The following is a 20,535-nucleotide window of genomic DNA, read 5'->3' as shown; positions in this document are numbered from 1 at the left end:
CAGTGAGCTGAGATCGCACCACTGCACTGAAGCCTGGGCGACAGAGCTAGACTTTGTCTAAAAAAAAAAATTAGCTGGGCATGGTAGCGCGAGTCTGTAATCCTAGTTACCCAGGAGGCTGAGGCACAAGAATCACTTGAACCCAAGAGGCAGAGGTTGCAGTGAGCTGAGATTGTGCCACTGCACTCCAGCCTGGGTAACAGAGCAAGACTCCGTCTCAAAAACAAACGAACAAACAAATAAACAAACAAAAAAAGCATGGTAAATAACACAAAATACAACAGAAAAATCCAGTTATAATAAAAATCACTAAATTCTAGCTAACAGAGATATATTTTCAGAATACATTTTCTAAAAAGTCCAACTATATGCTATGTCTGAGAGACAGGTGAAAAACATAATGGAATATTATCATATAAATGAACTGACACAAATATATCTCAAAAACATAATGGTGAATGCAAAAAGATGCAGAATGATTATTCAGTATGACGTCATTATTTCTAAAGTTTAAAAACGAAATTAGGTATTCCATATAGCACTGCTGGATCCCTACATCATATGTAATAAAAGTATAAAAACACAAACTGGAATGATATGTACCAAAGAGCACAGTGACTATCTGTGGGGCGGAAGAGGAAATGAGTGAGGGGTCGTCGTTATGTCTAGTTTTGTATGTCTTTAATAAATCCCAAGTACATGCAGCAAAATGTATTGATGTCTGTTTAATCTTGACAGTGGGGGGCATGGGTGGTATTAATATTATTTTCCGTTCTCTTCTGTAGGCCTCTAATATTTCCCACTTTACAAAACACTGACACATGCTCAGGGCTCTCTGGGACGTCTTTGTGCACATCAACATTCGTGCTGAGAGTAGCTTCTGGACTCTAAAGAGGAAACTCTCCGAGCACCGTGGCCCACGCCTGTTATCCCAGCACTTTGGGAGGCCGAGGTGGTCAGATCGCTTGAGCCCAGGAGTTCGAGACCAGCCTGGGCTAAATAGCGTGACCCCATCGCTACAAAAACATTTAAAAACTAGCCGGGCGTCCTTACGCCCGCCTGTGGTCCCAGCTATTCGGGAGGCTGAGGTGGGAGGATCGCTTGAGCCCGGGAGGTCAAGGCCTCGTTGAACCACTGCACTCCAGCCCGGGAGACAGAGAAAGACATCCCTCCACTCCCCTAAAAGAAGGGGAAACTCGCTGAGGCTGAGCGCTGATTTTCCAAGGTGGGGCTGGCACCTGCTGAAGGTGCCACAAGAGTGGAGAGACCATAGGGAGACTTGGAAAGAACCTGGAAAGGTGGCTGGGGCTATGGAGCCAAGCCTGTAGCAGGGCTGGATGGTGTCTGTAGTTTGTGCAGAACAGGAGGCAGTTTGTAAAGCCGACCTACAGCTTTGGTTGACTGGAGCGGGGAGGGGTGGATGTGAGAGGTCAGGAAACCAGCGGCTGGAGGCCGGGGGCCTGGAGCGGCAGGGCTGGCGGGCAGATGTTAGGCCCCAGGCAAAATGGGCGCACCCCCTGCGGGGACCCGAGGTGACCTGCTTGAGGTCCGGTCGCCCAGGTTCCACCTGGAGAAGAAAATCTTCGTAATTTGGCGGGGGGAGGGGGGATGCGGGCACAGGCTGTGTTCTCCACGTCGCGTAGACTCACAGGCCATCCCTGGGTCGGAGAGTCTCCGTGGAGTGGCACCCCAGCGTCCCCCATACGCCGGGGCCGCTTTGTCGGGCTGACCGAGGTCCCTCCGGGTGGCCGCCTGCAGCGGCTCCCGAGCCAGGCCGGGAAGCGGGGAGCAGCCCTCAGCCCGAGAGCGCGGGGCCGGGGAGGGCGGGAGGCCGGGCGGGCCCCGCCGAGGGCGGGGCGGGGCCGGGCGCACGGGGGCGGACCTCGGCGCGCTCCCGGCCGCTCGCTGGGTCCGCGGCCGCGGCGGCTCCTCTGCCGGGTCGCGCCGGACGACTGGCTTCGGGCGGCGGCCCCGGCGGCCTGCGGACGGACGGGTGGGCGGAGGAGCAGGCCCCGCGGCCGCCGTCTCCCGCTTCTGCCCGCACAGGGCCAGCGCCATGGCCGCCTCGCCGGGCTCGGGCAGCGCCAACCCGCGGAAGTTCAGTGAGAAGATCGCGCTGCACACGCAGCGACAGGCCGAGGAGACGCGGGCCTTCGAGCAGCTCATGACCGACCTCACCCTGTCGCGGGTGAGGGCCCAGGCCGGCGCGGGCGGGGGCGGCCACGGCCGCGGGCGGGACCCGCGCGGCGGGTGAGAGGTCGCGGGGCCGAGGCGATGGCGGGGCCGGGCGGGGGCCGCGCCCGGGAACCGGCGGCTGGGAGGGGGACCGGAGTGGCCGCGGCCTCGGTGCTTCCTCGCCTGGCGACACCCGTTAACCGTTCGCGATCCCCGGCGGAGGTGGGAGGGTCTCCGGGCCCCGTGTACGGGGAGATGGGCAGGGGTGAAGCCCGTGGAGGCGGGCGGCCGTGCGAGGGCGGCCTGAGGGGGAGGAGGACGGAGAGCCCCGAGAGGAAATCACAAACAGCTCGGAGGCCGGCCGGGTGGCGCGGCGCGGCTTCTGGTCCCTCCGAACATCCCCCACCATCGAGCCCTGCTGTTCTGCCGGCGTGGAAGGCCGCGGGCACCCCAAGGTCCCACGCGCCCGTCGGGGGAGCTCTGTGCACAAGTCCATCCAGGGCCCGGCCCTGGGGTGGCTCGGGGTGTGGGTACCACGACGGGATTCCGTGTCGAGTGTGAGTCTCTGCTCCTTTTACTCCTTGGAGGTGCTTTATCGGGCCCACTTTACTTTGTTCGGCCCCGGATATTTAGTGAGAACTGACAAGCGTCGCTGGTGACTGGGGAGGGACCTGGAGGAATGAGTAAGGCACGAGCCGGGACAAACACCTGGCGAGGTTAGGTAACCGCTGAGTGAGGCAGTGGAGGATGGAGAGCCAACCGGAGTGTCCGCGCAGGATTGCAGAGAAGGGGGGTCAGCAGGAGTGGGGCTGGCCTTGAGGATCCTGAATGCTGACCTTGGAGGACCATCAGGAGGATGGGGGAGGATCTGCAGATACTGGGGGAGCGAGGTGGGGGAGACAGCTTGAAAGAGAGCTGAGAGCAGAGTTGCAAACCAGCTGAGTTGCAGACACATTATTTTTTGGCCAGCGCAGTGTTTGGGAAAAATTGAATCTGTTGCCAGAATTTTTAACTTGGAAGACTTCCACACAAAATCCAAATTTCCTTATTATTTATTTATTATTATTTATATATATTAAAAATTGGGAGACCTGTTAACACTAGTCCTGAATTCCTGCGTGACAGCTACGGACAGGCTGGAGCTGGGTGATGATGAAAGGGAGCTCAGCTCCCTTTCAAATGGAGCAAGAACTCTAGTTTGCCACCGTCCACACCACTTTCTGTCACAGTCCCTCAAGGGGAAGCTAGGTGACAGTTGCCATTTATACTCATGATGGTGTTTTCTTTAAGTGAAGTTAAGGAAAAAGTGAAATATTTCCTGTACTTACATTTCTGTTCACATTGAGAAAAAAATATATATAGAGAGAGAAAGAAGCTGAAGCTTTCAAGAAAATGTTTTCTTATACCCTGTCAGCTTCACTCATTTATTACCTGCCTGGCATCCACTGGCATTTACTTCTGTGACCTTGGTTAGATTCAGAGATGAACTCAATAAGCTCAGAGCACATTAAAAAGAATGGGTGGGTGAAAGCTGAGGATTAGTGTTGGGGCCTGTGTTGTTTAGATACATACTGTACATTGTTTATATACAAATACATGCACTGTATATGTCTGTATACCTATGGTGGATCCAATCTTTCACCCAATTCATGAATCTCCTTTAAAATATCCCTGACAGGTAAGGTCATGAATAATGTACAGACTCTCTGTTAAAGGCAAAATTTTTTCACAGATCCTCACTGTTTACATTACTTTCAAGTAAAAAAAAAAAAGTGTTTACTTACTTTCAAGAGAACCTGCTATAGCTCAGGGTCTCTTGAATTTAGCAAGCCTAATCAACTGTGGCCCATATGATAATTCAGTCACCACTTTATTCTAATTACTACAAAATTATGGTGTCATTTTGCCCTTCACCTGGTACAGGGAATCATTTACATATTAATTCTGCCCGTGTTTTCTTCTTGGCCAGTTACAAGTAAAGTAACACTGCTTGACTCCACCGTGCTCATAAACACATCTGTAAATGATAACACTGAATTTGGCTACTAATGTTTGCTTATTTAAAAATCTTAAGGGTTATTTTCATAAAGAAATCACAAAATTAGAACACTTCTCATGGAGAACTCTTAGATTCCCAGCATGTCCATGAAGGATGTGTCTCTAAGCATCCAAAGATCCCAGTTGGAGGAGTATCCACCTGGTTCATAATTGGTAACTGGATGGCAGATATACTGACTTTCTAGCCCATTACTAGCCCATGATAGACATGCTAATTGATAGGGCAGACATTACTGATCCATCTAGATGCTCTTTCCCCTCTGAGCCTGTGTTGGGATTCAAGTCCTTCTCTACATAATCAAAGCAATCCTTCAGAGTTGGCATTAAATCCTATTCACCTAGCGGGTAGGATAGACTAGATTGTGGAGGATTTTCTCTAGCTTTAGAAGTCCAGCATTATCAGGAAGCAGTGGGAAAATTTTGAGAAGGGAGTACTAGGAGGAGTTGACTGGTGGTACCTGGAATGGTAAAGAGAGGGAAGAAAGTGGGGTTGGGCATGGTGGTTCACGCCTGTAATCCCAGCACTTTGGGAGGCTGAGGCGGGCAGATCACAAGGTCAAGAGATTGAGACCATCCTGGCCAACATGGCGAAACCCCATCTCTACTAAAAGTACAAAAATTAGCCTGGCATGGTGGCACGAGCCTGTAGTTCCAGCTACTTGGGAGGCTGAGGCAGGAGAATTGCTTGAACCCAGGAGGTGGAGGTTGCGGTGAGCCAGGATCATGCCACTGTACTCCAGCCTGGGCGACAGAGTGAGACTTCATCTCAAAAAAAAAAAAAAGAGAGAGGGGAGGGAAGAAAGTGAAGAAAGTGGTTGCACGTATGCCTGGGAAGAGACTGTTCTGTTGTATATTTATTAATGTATTCATTTGTCAGTATTTGAGTGCCTACTTTGTTGTTAATGGGGTGTGTGTTTGTGAGGGAGAAGGGTGAAAACATGGGGCTGTCCTTTAAAGATCTTACTAATTTGTCCCACAAATTTACTTACTGAGTGAGTCCTTAGTGTGTGCCAGGGGTTAGGATGGACACTGGGTATATAGTAATGAGCAAGCAAAACACAGTGTCCTAATGGATTTTAGGATTTAATGAGGAAGACATTCATTTAGTGAGTAAGGACACATTTTGGTGAATATCCCCAAAGCAGAAGTAGCTGGAGCTCTGGACATGTATGGTAGGGAGTTCTCACCTCTTCCAGTGGCCTAAAGGCTCAGTGGGAGTGGGGAAGGCATTTGAGGGTTTGTATGTTGAGGGAGGGAATATGTTGCAGGTACAGAGAACCGGGATTCAGTAAAAGGCGATGAGGAGGGTGATGTGAGATGAGGCTGGAGGCATTCACAGGGATCAGGTTGTAGAGACAGGATTTGGAACTTGATGTTAAGGACAATGGAAAGTCACTGAAAGGGTTGAACCATGGGAGATTTGCATTTTTAAAAGATTCCTCTAGCTCCAGCATGGTGGGTAGAAGAGAGGAGGATTTTAGCAGGAGATGTGATAGTGGCATTTATTAAGATGGTGGCAGTTGGGAGGCAGAGCGGTGAGCAGATTGATACTTAGGAGGTGGAAAGGACTGGATTCCGTGAATGGGTGAGGAAGGTGAGAAAGAGGGAGGGCTCGAACCATTTCAGGATGTTGTTCATTAAGCAGACACCGGCAGGAGCAAGTTTGTGCGGAAATGCTGAGTTTGAGGTGCCTGTGAGGCACGTAAGTAGAGATGGTCTAGCGGGCAGCTGTTTAGATGGTTTTGCAGCTCGAGAAGAAAGGCTGGGCTACTGAGAAAAATGTGGGAGTTGTTGGTACATAGCCACAGAAGTAGATTTGGCTGCCTAGGAAGAATTGATGGAACAGATATTGTAAACTGGTGGCTTAAGTTCTGTATTTGGCCTTCTAACATGTTTTTGGTTTTGACCCAAAATGTGGTTAGTTGGTTGGTTGGTTGGTTTTAATTAGGGCTAACAATGAATATTGGGATTTTATAGTAAAATCTGGACTTTGTTTTTTTTTGAAAAATGCGATAATCTAACAATACTCACTCGAGATTTCTGAATGGCACTAGTTGCCTGGAGCTGAATGTTGGCTGCCCCATTAGAAAGGCCATGGATGTGGTCTTCAGTTTGCCACAGTCCCCACCACCCTCTAAGGTATTCTTTGTAGTGATCCCAGACTGCTTCACTTAGATTCCCTGCTTGGCAGCTGTAGGCATTTGAGTTTGTGACCCTTGTCAGAAAGTGAACTGTGAGGCTGGGCGCGGTGGCTCACGCCTGTAATCCCAGCACTTTGGGAGGCCGAGGCGGGTGGATCACCTGAGGTGTCGGGAGTTTGAGACCAGACTGACCAACATGGAGAAACCTAAACTAAAACTACAAAAAATTAGCCGGGCATGGTGGCGGGTGCCTGTAATCCCAGCTACTCAGGAGGCTGAGGCAGGAGAATCGCTTGAGCCTGGGAGGCAGAGGTTGCAGTGAGCTGAAATCGTGCCATGGCACTCCAACCTGGGCAACAAGAGTGAAACTCCATCTCAAAAAAAAAAAAAAAAGAAAGTGAACCATGAAGAGGGCCTAGGAGAAGCCCAAGGAACTAAGGAACTACACCATTTGAAAGGGAAGTGGAGGAGCTGGCAAAGAAGGCTTGAAGAGCAACCAGAGGGGCAGGAGAAAGCCAGGAGTACTCTTGTGAAGAGGAGGGAATGCCGACCAACTGAGCCTAGTGCTGCTGACTTGGTCTGATACAAAAGATGTGTCCTTTGGTCTAGTCATGTGGAGGTCATCGGAGGAGGTCATCAGTTACCTTGGTGAGAGTTGCTGCATTCTCAGGGTGCTGGGTGAAAGGCTAACTGTGACATGTTGAGGACGGGGGTGAGGAATGGAGATAGGGTTGGAAACTTATTCCAGAAGTTTGGCTGTGAAGAGCAACTTGTGTTGAGGAACCACAGGACTAACTCAGCATATCAACCTGGAGTGTTGATTTGACTTGTATATTTGTGAAGACTCATTATTTTCATGTGAAAATAAACCAATGATAAGACAATAGATATGTCATAGATTAGCGAGGTCTCAGAATGGAGGAGAGAGAGAAGATGGAAATATTAGATTTCGGCTAAATATTGAGGACTTTCCTTCTGCTAGGCACTGTAATCCCTTTCACATGTTGTTATCTCACATAGTCCTCAAAATGAGCCTATGGTGTGTCTATCTGGAATTTTCCTCATTTTGTGGATGAGTAAACTGAGGCTTAGAGAGGTATGGTTGCTGAGCTGGTAAGTGGTAGAGCCAGGGTTTGAATCTGGCTATCACAGTGAATGTCTATATACTCAGCTACTTTAATTTCCCCCATAAGGATCTTCAGCTGCTTTTACTCCCTGCTATAAGGTATCAGCATCATTTATTGAAAAGACTTTTCTTTGCCCATTGAATTACTGTGGCAATTTTGTTGCAATCAGTTGGCCATATAAGTGTTGGTTTATTTTTAGACTCTCTTCTGTTCCAGCAATTTGTATATCTCTCTTTTTGACAATAGCACACTGTATATTATAGCTTTATAGTATGGCTTAAAACCTAGTAATTTAAGTCCTCTAACTTACCTCTTTTTGAAAATTGCTCTGGCTAGGCGCCGTGGCTCACGCCTGTAATCCCAGCACTTTGGGAGGCTGAGGCGGGCAGATCGCTTGAGCCCAGGAGTTCTAGACCAGCCTTGGTAACATGGTGAAATCCGTCTCTAAAAAAAAAGAAAAAAATACAAAAATTAGCTGGGCGTGGTGGCGCGCGCTTGTATTTGGGAGGTGGAGGTTGCAATGAGCTGTGATTGTGACACTGCACTCCAGCCTGGGCAACAGAGACCCAATCTCAAAAAAAAAAAAAAAAATTGCTCTGACTATTCTAGGTCATTTGCACATCCATACATTTTAGAATTATCTTGTCAATCTCTCTAAAAGGACCTGCTGGGATTTTGGATTGTAATCGTGTTGACTATTGTGAGACTTTTCTCAAAAAGCAATTAATGAGGCCTGGATCTCATTTCCTGTAGGCATTAAAGAAATTTCCACTAAGATGTGTGACTGTAGGCCACAGGTTGCTAACTCAGTCAGTGAGGCAGGTAAGGAAAATGAATGGAGGAGCCAGGAATGAGATGATCATGGCAGCTGATCCTGGGCCATCGTGGAGGAATAATACGGTACAGTGAGGACTTGACAAATGCCGTCTAAGGGGGTGGCCTCTTCTCAGCTTCATTCAGCAATGCCTTACATGGGTTCATGTTGTCTGACCTTTCAATCATGAGAAGTTGGAAATCCAGATTTTTAAGCAGTGTCCTGATTTTTTCAATTGAAATTTAATACACTGAATGGGTCAACATCTGGTGGGTAAACAGAACACTCTCTAGGCGAAATGTGGCCCATGGGCTGCCAGTCTGTGACCTCGGCCTTAGGCTAATCATTCTTTGGTTCACATGTTCATCATCTGTAAACATGAAGGTGTTGAAGACAGTCTCAAAGTTCTTTTTCTAGCTCAATGAGTCTAAATTTCAAAAAAGGAAAATGTCAAAATAACTCAGAGTTTGAAGAGGTAACTGAGATCAGCAATAATGATAATATCTTAAGAAGTTGTCCAGAGCTTTACATTTGACATACTACTGTTGTGTCTGTGTCATTTAATCCTCACTTTATCTTGTGCAGGAGGCATCAGAGTTGTTTGCCCAACCACACGGGAGTTCCAGGTGACAATGTCACATCATCCGATAACAGGTCCAGTGCTTTTTGTTTTTTTACAGAGTCTTGCTCTGTCACCCAGGCTGGAGTGCAGCGGCAAGATCTCGGCTCACTGCAAGCTCCGCCTTCCCAGTTCACGCCATTCTCCTGCCTCAGCCTCCCAAGTAGTTGGGACTACAGGCGCCCACCACCACGCCTGGCTAATTTTTTTGTACTTTTAGTAGAGGCGGGGTTTCACCATGTTAGCCAGGATGGTCTCCATCTCCATCTCCTGACCTCGTGATCTGCCCGCCTCGGCCTCCCAAAGTGCTAGGATTACAGGCGTGAGCCACTGTATCCGGTGTTTTTTTTTTTTTTTTTTTTTTTTTTTTTGAGAGAGTCTCACTGTGTCACCCAGGCTGTAGTACAGTGGTGTGATCTTGGCTCACTGCAACCTCTGCTTCCTGGGTTCAAGCAATTCTCTTGCCTCATCCTCCCAAGTAGCTAGGATTGCAGGCATGCACCACCACACCCAGCTAATTTTTAGTAGAGACGGGGTTTCACGGTGTTGGCCAGGCTGGCAGTGCTCTTTTGTAACAGTCTTTGAAGGCTCTGGAAATAGGTGCTTTGGGAGGGAGAGCAGTTATGGGGGACTGTGAGATGGCCTTCAGCTCAGTTAAAGGCAGGTCCCTATCTAGATTTGTAACTTGGGTTGGTTGAAGTGTCAAGGCTTTTGGGTAAGAGTTGAAGCCTTTGTGAGAACTCTGAAGGCAGGAACTTTCGCATACATTCATCTTAGTAAGCCAGTGCCTGGCATACTACCTGACACACAGTTAAGTTTTTGTATCAGTAACTCAGTGGATAAATTGATCCTTCAAAAAAGAAATCAAAGGCTTTAAATCAAGTGGCTGATAATTTTGTCCAGAGAATTTCAAGAATAGTCAGATGCTTTTGGTAAGTACTTTTAGAATGTTAAGATTGAAAGCTGAGAGACTTTATTCCTATAACTCCACTCCTAGATGGAAAAAACTCACCATGTCGTCGTCCTCCTGTTTGACCCTGAGATTTGGGTTTTGATTAATAGGTTATAACTGTCTCCCTGTTTAGTACATTTGAGAAATCAAATACAGCAGGTATAAGGGAAGTTAAAGCCACTAAAGGATTTCATATGCCTTTAAAATTTCCAAATGGGTATAAGTCTTTATCTTTTAAGGATACATATTAAAATATGGAGTGATACGATGTCTGAGATTTCTTTCACTGAGGCACTGTGGGTAGTGGAGAGGGTAAAGATAAAAGATGATTGGCTTTATAAGTTGGTAATTTTTAAGCTAGAAGATGGATAGATGGGGTTTCATTATACCTGTCTTTATTTCACATATGCTATTTGAAATCTTTCATAATAAATGTAAAAAGGAAACAATCGCAGAGCTTTATAGGTTCAACAATACTTTTGGTCAACCAAACTTCACCTTTTTTTTTTTTTTTTTGAGTTCATAATTAGTATCATTGAGGGAAAGATGGGACAAAGGAAAAGAGCATGGTGGAAAAGAGCATGGTGGAAATGGGCATATGGGCTTTGAGACTGACAGCTGTGGCTCAGCCTCCTGCTGGCCACGTGGCAAGTCACTGAACTAAGTCTGGGTCTCCAGGTCTGTAACAGCAGGAGAGTACAGTCTCATTTGCATGGTTGTGGGGAGGATTAGGGATGAAGTGGGCCAAGTGTCCGAGAACAGCACCTGGCCCATCCTAGGGGCTTAGATCTGGTAGTGTTTTATTATTGTTAGAGACAGAGAGTAATGAAGGGTAAAAATCTGCCCCAGGGCTCTCATCTATAACCCTTTTCTTCTGTATATGAATTATAGTGCCAACGGTTATGTAACCATGGAGTTAATTTATTATTTTAGAAACAGAACTCTTAAAGACCAGATCAGACCACTTTGAGATTTACAAGAACTGTAACCAGTTTATTGCTTTTTGAAAAATGAAGTAAGGAAGAACTTCCAGAAGAAAGGCATATTAAAATGGTGGGATGCCATTTTATACCTATTGAACTGACCTCCTTCCTTACCCCAATTAATGATAATATCCAACGTCAATGAGTTTTTTTTTTTTTTTTGGTGAAACTTTTCTCATATGTATATTAGTAAACTGTTTGGGAAAGCATTTTGGCAGTATATGTTCAGAGCCACCAAAAGGCCCATATCCAGAGATTTAGTAATCACCCTTTGAAAGGTGTTCTAAGGAAATAATTAAGAAGAACTGTTATATACCCATTAAAAATTATTCTGTAATAGCATAGAAAAGGCTTATGATGAGCATGCTAGGTTGTATCTATCTTATGATCACAGCTATGCAGTTCTTACCAGAAATGTAAATGGAGGCTGGAAAAGAGCATGAAGAAGGGAAAACAGTTAATGTGTTAGGGTTGTGGTTAGTAGCTTAGTTTTTCTTTCAGAAATTCTTTTATTGTTGTTAAAGATTATGCCAGTGTGTCCAAGCATACACACTCAAAGACCTTGCAAGAGGACGTTACTATCATGGTATGTGGGACCTTTGGGACATGGGTAAGGTGTTTCTGAAAATAGAGTAATCAAAACCCAGAAAGCACCGGAAACCTTGAGGGTGTGATCACTTAAGTAGAGAAGAAATTGAAACCAAGACTTTCATTCTTGAACCGTTCCCCTACAAAATACTATACTTTGATGCTTCTTTAGATCTTTGCTGTTACCTCTCAACGTTCTTGAAATCACTTTGTTTCCAGGTTCAATTTCAGAAGCTTCAGCAACTGCGCCTTACACAGTACCATGGAGGATCCTTACCAAATGTGAGCCAGCTGCGGAGCAGTGCGTCAGAGTTTCAGGTACTTCCAGATATGTATTTTCTTGAAGCTGAATGGAGTGTAAAAAATAGACAGATGAGATCTTGAAGGATAAGCTGGGCCTAGGTACAGTTCAGTCTTCATTTCGAAAGTCCGTTAATACTCTCATAGTTTCTTTTTTTTTTTTGAGACGGAGTCTCGCTCTGTCGCCCAGGCTGGAGTGCAGTGGCCGGATCTCAGCTCACTGCAAGCTCCACCTCCCGGGTTCACGACATTCTCCTGCCTCAGCCTCCCGAGTAGCTGGGACTACAGGCGCCCGCCACTTCCCTGGCTAGTTTTTTTGTATTTTTTTTTAGTAGAGACGGGGTTTCACCGTGTTAGCCAGGATGGTCTCGATCTCCTGACCTCGTGATCCACCCATCTCGGCCTCCCAAAGTGCTGGGATTATAGGGTTGAGCCACCGCGCCCGGCCACTCTCTCGTAGTTTCTACAGCATATGATAGTGTTATTTCACAAATGGCTGAAGGCGGCACCGGCCAGTAGAATTATAACACAAGCATATGTAATTTAAAATGTTCTAGTAGCTACATTAAAGAAGAAACATGTGGGATTAATTTTAATATCTATATTTTTCAAAATGCAGCTTTCTCATATATAATTTTAATATTACTTAAATAAATGTTTGGCTGGGCATGGTGGCTCACACCTGTAATCCTAGCACTTTGGAGACCAAGGCCAGTGGATCATCTGAGGTCAGGAGTTCAAGACCTGCCTGGTCACCATGGTGAAACCCCATCTCTACTAAAAATACAAAAATTAGCTAGGTGTGGTGGCGCACAGCTGCAGTCCCAGCTACTTGGGAAGCTGAGGCATGAGAATCGCTTGAACCCAGGAGGCGGAGGGTGCAGTGAGCAGAGATCACACCACTGTACTCCAGCCTGGGCGACAGAGCAAGACTCTGTCTCAAAGAAAAAAAATAAAAATAAAAAATTTAATCCAGTATATCCAAAATATGATCATTTTAACATGCAATCAGCATAAAAAAATTGAGAAATCTCACATACCTTTGTGTGTACTAAGTCAAAATCTGTTGCGTATTTTATACTTAAAGCATACTTTAATTTGTACCAGCTGCATTTCGCTAGTTTCATGTGGCTAGTGGCCACCACATGGGTCAGTGCAGGTGTAAGGCACAGATAAGTAGTCTGTATTGAGTTTAGATTACTGCAGTGTCCTAATGTGCTTTCATCATTCATATAAGTGGAAAGCCTTGTTCAAAACAATGTGGAATTGGTGTTTCAGACAATAGTATATGGCACTGTTGTTAAGACGTGAATTAGACCTGCTTAGATATCCTAGTCTCTGAAACATTAGGAGCCTGTCATTCTAATTATGCAATTTAAGATTTGGTGTTAAAGTTGAGATACAAACTTTAAGATGAAGCATTACTTGATTATTTGGATGCCTGACCATTTTAAAAGCACTGTCTTATTTCTTTGTGATAGAAACTGGGTTCACTTTTTTGATGATGTCAAATGAAGCCAAATGTATTATTTAAGTTGGGGACTTCAATTTGAAAGTGCTAATAGGAACTCCAAATATAGTTGTGATTAGAAAAAGTATAACATGAACATATTTGTACCCTGTTACACTGGAATCTTGTCTTCAGTATGATGACAATGGACTCTTTACCATATTACTGCCTGTATTAGAGGTCTATCTTCATATATCAAACTACCTTATATATTAACCCACTGTGTTATTTAGTATCCAAATAACATAGGTCTCTGCCTTATGCTGGATTTCATACTTCAGGAAATACAGCATTGTGCGAGTTTGCTGTGTCTGAGATCCCAATTTTGTGCTACTTTATTGTCAACTTTAGAGGAATATAGAATTTACTATAATGTTCCCCTTCCGTTGCATTGGGGAATGGGATAAAATGATAATCCTTGGCCTTCCCAGGATTCTTTTCTTTTTTTGTGTGAGATGGAGTCTCACTCTGTTGCCCAGGCAGGAGTGCAGTAGCGTGATCTCAGCTCACTGTAACCTCCATTACCTGGGTTCAAGCAATTCTTCTGCCTCAGCCTTCTGAGTAGCTAGGATTACAGGTGTGCACCACCATGCCCAACTAATTTTTATATTTTTAGTAGAGATGAGGTTTCACCATGTTGGTCAGTTTGGTCTTGAACTCCTGACCTCAAGTAATCCGCACACCTTGGCCTTCCAAAGTGCTGGGATTACAGGCATGAGCCACTGCGCCCAGCCCCCAGGATTCTTTTCATACTGTTTTTGTTTTGTTTGTTTTTTTTTTCTTTGCAACAATCACAAACTTACAGAATACTTGGAAGTATAGTCCACTTAACTTTTTTTCTTTTTTTTTTTTGAGTCTCGTTCTTTCACCTAGGCTGGAGTGCCATAGCGCGATGTCAGCTCACTGCAACCTCTAGCTCCTGAGTTCAAGCGATTCTCCTGCCTCAGCCTCCCAAGTAGCTGGGATCATAGGCGCACATCACCACGCCTGGCTAATTTTTGTATTTTTAGTAGAGACAATGTCTCACCATGTTGGCCAGGCTGGTCTCGAACTCCTGACCTCAGGTGATCCGCCCACCTCGTCCTCCCAAAGTGCTGGGATTACAGGCATGAACTACTGTGCCCTGCTGACATAACTTTTTTTTCACTTGGGAATAAGTTGCTGACCTGATGCCCCATCACCCCCTAATATTTCACTGTGTTTTTCCTACAAGGAAAGACATTGTTCTATATAACCAAAATACAGCCATCAAGATAAGAAAATTAACAGTGATCCGTTATTACAATCCAATCTTTAGACCTCATTTACTAAATGTCCCACTGCTGTCCTCTATAGCAAAGGGATTCAGTTCAGAATCACATGCCCATTATTGTCTGCAGTCTTCTTCAGTCTGGAACAGCTTTTCAGCCTTTTATTTTTGACATTAATTCAAGTACTCATAACTTTTGTGATCCCGTCACATTTGAAGATTACGGGCCAGTTTTTTTGTAGATATAACCCCTCAGTTGGGGTCTGCCTAACATATCTTTGTGATTTGATTCAGACTATGCATCTTTGGCAGGAATAACACAGAAGTGATGCTGTTATGGTATCACATTAGGCACCTGATTTTGATGCGTCCTATTAATGATGATGTTCTCTTTTATTAATTAAGGTGGTGTCCACCAGGCATGGTGACTCACGCCTGTAATCCCAGCATTTCGGGAGGCTGAGGCAGGCAGATCGCTTGAGCCCAGGAGTTTGAGACCAGCCTGGGCAACATGGCGAGACCCTGTCCCTACCAAAAAAAAAAAAAAAAAAAAAAAAAAGGCTAGATGTGGTAGTGCACGCCTCTGGTCCCAGCTACTTGGTAAGCTGAAGTGGGAGGATTGATTGCTTGAGGCTGCAGAGCAGAGATTTCAGTGAGCTCAGATGGTGCCACAGCACTCCAGCTTGGGTGACAGAGTCAGACCCTGTCTCAAAAAAAAAAAAGGTGGCGTGTCTGTCAGGCTTCCCCATTCTAAAGTTACTCTTTTCCCCTTTGTAAAGAATAAATATTTTGTGAGGAGATAGTTTATCCTGATCTTCATTAAACTTTGAATCTATACATTAATTTTTTATCTCTCGGTATATGGTTTTATGATTTTCTGTGTTCAATCTCTTATAATCTATTATTTTTATTTATTCATTTTTTGAAGCAATGAAAGCACAGATTTATTGAACGAAAGTACACTATACAGAGTTGGAGTGGGCTTGAGGAAGCTAATCTGTTATTTTTATTTTGATCTTCACATTCTCCCCAATTAGGCTGGTGGGAGCCCTCTTCCAAACTGAGAAAAATTCTTGAAAAACTGAGGAGAGTCCCAGAGCACAGATTTTTTTTTAAGTAAATTTTTTGAGGTATAATTTACATACAATATAATTTATACCTTTTTTAGGTATACATTTCTATGCCATATTACCACCACAATGAAGATGTAGAATAGTTCCATTACCCCAAAAGTTTCCCTTGTGTCTCTTTGTAAGTATTCTCCATCCCCCACCTTCAGCCTCTGGAAACTACCATCTGTAGTTTTGACTCTTCTAGTGTCCTATTAGTGGAATCAAATGTCCGTAGTCTTGAGTCTTTCTCTCACTTAGCATATTGCATTTGAGATTCATCTGAGTTTTTGTGTGTATTAGTTTCCTAGGGCTGCTGTAACAAAGTACTTGGTGCCTTAAAACAACAGAAATTTATTTTCTTGTGTTCTGAGTCCAGAAGTTGGAAATCATGGTGTCAGCAGCACCATGAACGCTCTGGGGAAGAATCCCTCCTTGTCTCTTCCTAGCTTCCGTGAACTGCGGCAGTTCTTAGCTTGTAGCTGCATCACTTGCTCATACTCTCTGCCTCTGTCATCACACGACTTTCTTCATTGTTTGTCTGTGTCTCTGTGTCTAAATCTTCCTCTTTTCTCTTATAAAGAACTAGTCATTGGATTTAGGGCCTACCCTAATCCAATATGATCTCACCTTTGCTTGATTACATCCACAAAGATTCTGTTTGCAAATAAAATCATATTCACAGGTTCTGGGGGATAGGACTTGAACATATCTTTTTTGGTGGCCATGATTTAACCCACTACATTGCATTGATCAGTAGTTTATTTATTTTTATTGCTGAGTAGAATTCCCTTCTATGGATGTAGATAATTTATCCATTCATCAGTTAGTTGATGGACATTTGGGTTGTTTCCACTTTTGGCAATTATGAATAAATATTCTATAAACATTCACATACAGTTTTTGTGTAAGTACCTAGTAGTGGAATTGCTAGATCATATAGTAAGTGTATATTAACTTTAGCTTTATAAGAAATCGCCAAGCTGTTCTCCAAAGTGGCTCTACTGTTTCACATTCTTACCAGCAGGGCATGAGAGTTCCAGTGACCCTGTATCTGCTCTAGCACTTGGTATTTCAGAGTTTCCAAAAAATGGTGGTTAAAAAACATAATATAAAATTTACCGTCTTAACCATTTTTTAAAAGTAGTTTCTTGGTATCTTCTAAAACCATTTTTAAATGTATAGTTCAGTGGTATTATGTACATTCATATTGTACAGCCAATCTCCAGAATTTTTTCATCTGACAAAACTGAAATCCTATGCCCATTCAACAGGAATTCTCCATGTTCCCTTCCCACCAGCCTCTGGCAACCACTCTTCTTTCTGTCTGTATGAGTTTGACTATTCTAAGTGTCTCATATGAGGGAGATCATATACTATTTGTCTTGTTTGTGACTGGCTTGTGCTTAGTATAATGTCTTCAGGGTTCACCCATGTTATAGTCTGTGACATGATTTCCTTCCTTTTAAAGGCTGAGTAACATTTCATTGTACGTGGATGCCACATTTTGTTCCATTCATCCACTAATGGACACTTGGGTTGCCTCCACTTCTTAGCTATTGTGAATAATGCTGCTATGAACATGGGTGTGCAAATATCTCTTCAAGGCTCTGCTTTCAGTTCTTTTGAGTATATACGCAGAAGTAGGATTGCTGGATCATATGATAATTCTGGTTTTAATTTTTTTTTTTTTTTTTGAGACTGAATCTCGCTCTGTTGTCCAGGCTGGAGTGCAGTGGTGTGATCTCAGCTCACTGCAACCTCTGCCTCCTGGGTTCAAGCAATTCTACTGCCTGAGCCTCCTGAGTAGCTAGGATTACAGGCATGCCCCACTACGCCTGGCTAATTTTTTTTTTTTTTTTTTTACAGAAGGGTTTCATTTTCTCCACATCCTCACCAATACTTACTTTCTGTTTTTGTTTGTGTGTTTTTTTGATAGTAGCCATCCTAGTGTGTGTGAAGTGGTAGTATTTCAAAGTGAAAAATTTTAGGCTGCTCTGCCTGTGGAGTAGAGTAGCCATTCTTTTATTTCTTTACTTTCCTAATAAACGTGCTCTCACTTTACTCTAAAATTTTTTTTAAAAAAAATTTAGTAATTCTAGCACCTGTGTAGTGGTATCTCATTGTGGTGTTTTTGTTTGTTTGTTTTTGAGACAGAGTCTCACTCTGTCACCCAGGCTAGAGTGCAGGGGCACAATCTCGGCTCACTGCAACCTCCGCCCCGGTTCAAGTGATTCTCCTGCCTCAGCCTCCCAAATAGCTGGGATCACAGGCATGCACCACCACACCCGGCTAATTTTTTGTATTTTTAGTAAAGACGGAGTTTCACCATGTTGGCCAGGCTGGTCTTGAACTTCTGATCTCAGGTAATCTACCTGCCTCGGCCTCCCAAAGTGCTGGGATTGTAGGCATGAGCCACCCAGCCAGGTCTCACTGTAGTTTTAATTGCATTTTCCTAATGATTACTAATGATGTTGAAAATTTTGTGTATGCTTATTTGCGATCCTTATATCTTCTTTGATGAAGCGTTCAAATCTTGTGTCTAGTTTTCATTTTTATTTTTTATTTTTTTTGAGATGGAGTCTCGCTCTGTTGTCCAAGCTGGAGTGCAGTGGCATGATCTTGGCTCACTGCAAGCTCCGCCTCCTGGGTTCATGCCATTCTCCTGCCTCAGCCTCCTGAGTAGCTGGGACTACAGGCACCCGCCACCATGCCCGGCTAATTTTTTTTTGTATTTTTAGTAGAGACGGGGTTTCACTGTGTTAGCCAGGATGGTCTCGATCTCCTGACCTTGTGATCTGCCCGCCTCGGCCTCCCAAAGTGCTGGGATTACAGGCATGAGCTACCACGCCCGGCCTTGTCTAGTTTTTAAATTGAGTTGTTAATTTTCTTAATGAGTTATGAGAGTTGTTTATATATTCTGGATACCAGTTCTTTATCAGGTATGTATTTTGCAAATATTTTCCCCCAGTCTGTGGCTTGTTTTTTCATTTTCTCAATAGTCTTGAAGACTAGAAGTTTTAAATTTTGAAGTCTAGTTTATCAATTGTGTTATTTCATGATTTGTGCTTTTGTTTTATCTATCAGTAAGAGTTCTTTGCCTAACTCAAGTTCCCAAAGGTTTTTTTCCTGTGTATTTCTCTATTAGTTTTATAGCTCTGTGTTTTACACTTAAGTATAATTATGAGTTAATTTTTTTGTGTGGTATAGGGTGTGGGTTTGAGGCTCACTCATTTTGCTTGGGGATATTAAATTGTTCTAGCACCATTTGATGAAGACTTTCTTTTCTCTATTGAAATGCCTTGGTGCCTTTGTTGAAAATCAATTGACCATATACATGTGGGTCTATTTCTGGACTCTTATCTTCTGTGTCATTGGTTTCATTGTCTATCATTTTGCTAATACTACACTGTCTTGATTATTGTACCTTTATAGCAAGGCTTGGAATTAGGTAATGAGTGTCCTCTTTGTTCTTTTTTGAAGCTGTTTTGCTTATTTTAGTTCCTTTGCTTATCCATAATGTTTTAGAATCAGCTTGTTAATATCTACAAAAACACCTGCTAGGATTTTTTTTTTTTTTTTTTGAGACAGGGTCTCGCTCTGTTGCCCAGGCTGGAGTGCAGTGGCGCGATCTCCACTCACTGCAAGCTCTGCCCCCCGGGTTCATGCCATTCTCCTGCCTCAGCCTCTCAAGTAGCTGGGACTACAGGTGCCTGCCGCCACGTCCGGCTAATTTTTTTGTATTTTTGGTAGAGATGGGGTTTCACAGTGTTAGCCAGGATGGTCTTGATCTCCTGACCCTGTAATCCACCCGCCTCGGCTTCCCAAAGTGCTGGGATTACAGGCGTGAGCCACTGCGCCTGGCCAACACCTGCTAGGATTTTAAACAGGATTGCATTGAGTCTATAGGTAGGTTGGGGATAACTGACCTCTTTATAATACGGAGTCTTCCATGAATGTGGTACAGAAACACAGATTTTTATTGACGTTCAGTTGCTTATAATCACTTTTTTATATACAATCCTCCTTTTATTTTTATTATATTTATGTATTTTTGATTGACAAAATTGTATATATGTATGGTATACAATATGATGTTTTGATAAATGTATACATTGTGGAATGGCTAATCAGACAAACATGTGCATCCTCTCACATCATTATCATTTCTTTTGTGGTGAGAATCTGCTCTTTTAGCAATTTGAAAATATATGACACATTGTTGTTAACTTTAGCAATCATGATGTACTATAGATATGTTGAACTTGTTCTTCCTGTCTACTCCTTTTATGTTTGTAAATCACCTTGGAGTTTACAAAATGCTTTCATATCTGTTATTTTACTTCATCCTCTTACTCCAACATTGGTTGGTAAGTGTAGTACTATTTTAATATGGTAAAGACCAATTTTCTATCCTAATGGAGGATCTCAAAGTGCATTCTTTTTTTCTAACCCAATGAGCCCTTATGCTAAGCACATAGACTTATCAGATGAGTAAACAAAAGCCAGCTTTTCAGCCTGCCTTCTGATAATCTTTAGCGAGGGGCAGATCATCAGTCAAGGGATGGCCAGGGTTACAGCCCTCATGTCTCTAGGCAGGGCCTGGCACACATACAGTGAGGGCAGAAAGGAGGAAGTGGGCATTATCTTCTCTGAGAGCGAGGGCTAGAGCTGTCTCTTCTGCTCAGTGAAGGGGTAGCATGTTCCAGCCTGTGTAACAGCTAGGGCACATGTTGACTGAGTGGCTTGTCAGGCAGCTGTAGAGAGAGGGACAAAGGGCTTCTCTCTGTGTAGGGGTTTGTAGGTATAGTTGTAGCTTTTCACATCCCTTTTTTTTTTATATTTGAGACAAGGTCTCAAAACAGTCGCCCAACTGGAGTGCAGTGGTGTGATCTTGGCTCACTGCAACC

General features: G+C 44.0%; 1 protein-coding gene across 4 annotated transcripts in view; it reads left to right on the top strand.

Annotated features, from left to right (window-relative positions):
• The first annotated feature begins 1,907 nt into the window (after positions 1-1,907).
• LOC105488298 (CREB regulated transcription coactivator 3) overlaps positions 1,908-20,535 on the top strand; it is a 118,242-nt gene continuing 99,614 nt past the window's right edge. The window contains exons 1-2 of one of the 4 annotated variants that reach the window (XM_011752210.2): positions 1,908-2,188; positions 11,677-11,775. In XM_011752210.2, the coding sequence (XP_011750512.2) occupies positions 2,057-2,188; positions 11,677-11,775 (231 nt within the window). In that variant the 5' untranslated portion in view covers positions 1,908-2,056. Of the gene's footprint in view, positions 2,189-2,259; positions 2,398-11,676; positions 11,776-20,535 lie in introns of those variants that run through there. The other 3 variants (XM_011752209.2, XM_011752208.2, XM_071100663.1) reach the window with 3 other exon arrangements.

This window comes from Macaca nemestrina, chromosome 7 (assembly GCF_043159975.1).
Source record: "Macaca nemestrina isolate mMacNem1 chromosome 7, mMacNem.hap1, whole genome shotgun sequence".
In the NCBI taxonomy this organism is placed as follows: domain Eukaryota; kingdom Metazoa; phylum Chordata; class Mammalia; order Primates; family Cercopithecidae; genus Macaca; species Macaca nemestrina.
The sequence above is the reverse complement of the archived record's forward strand: the minus strand, read 5'-3'. Positions and strand labels throughout refer to the sequence as shown.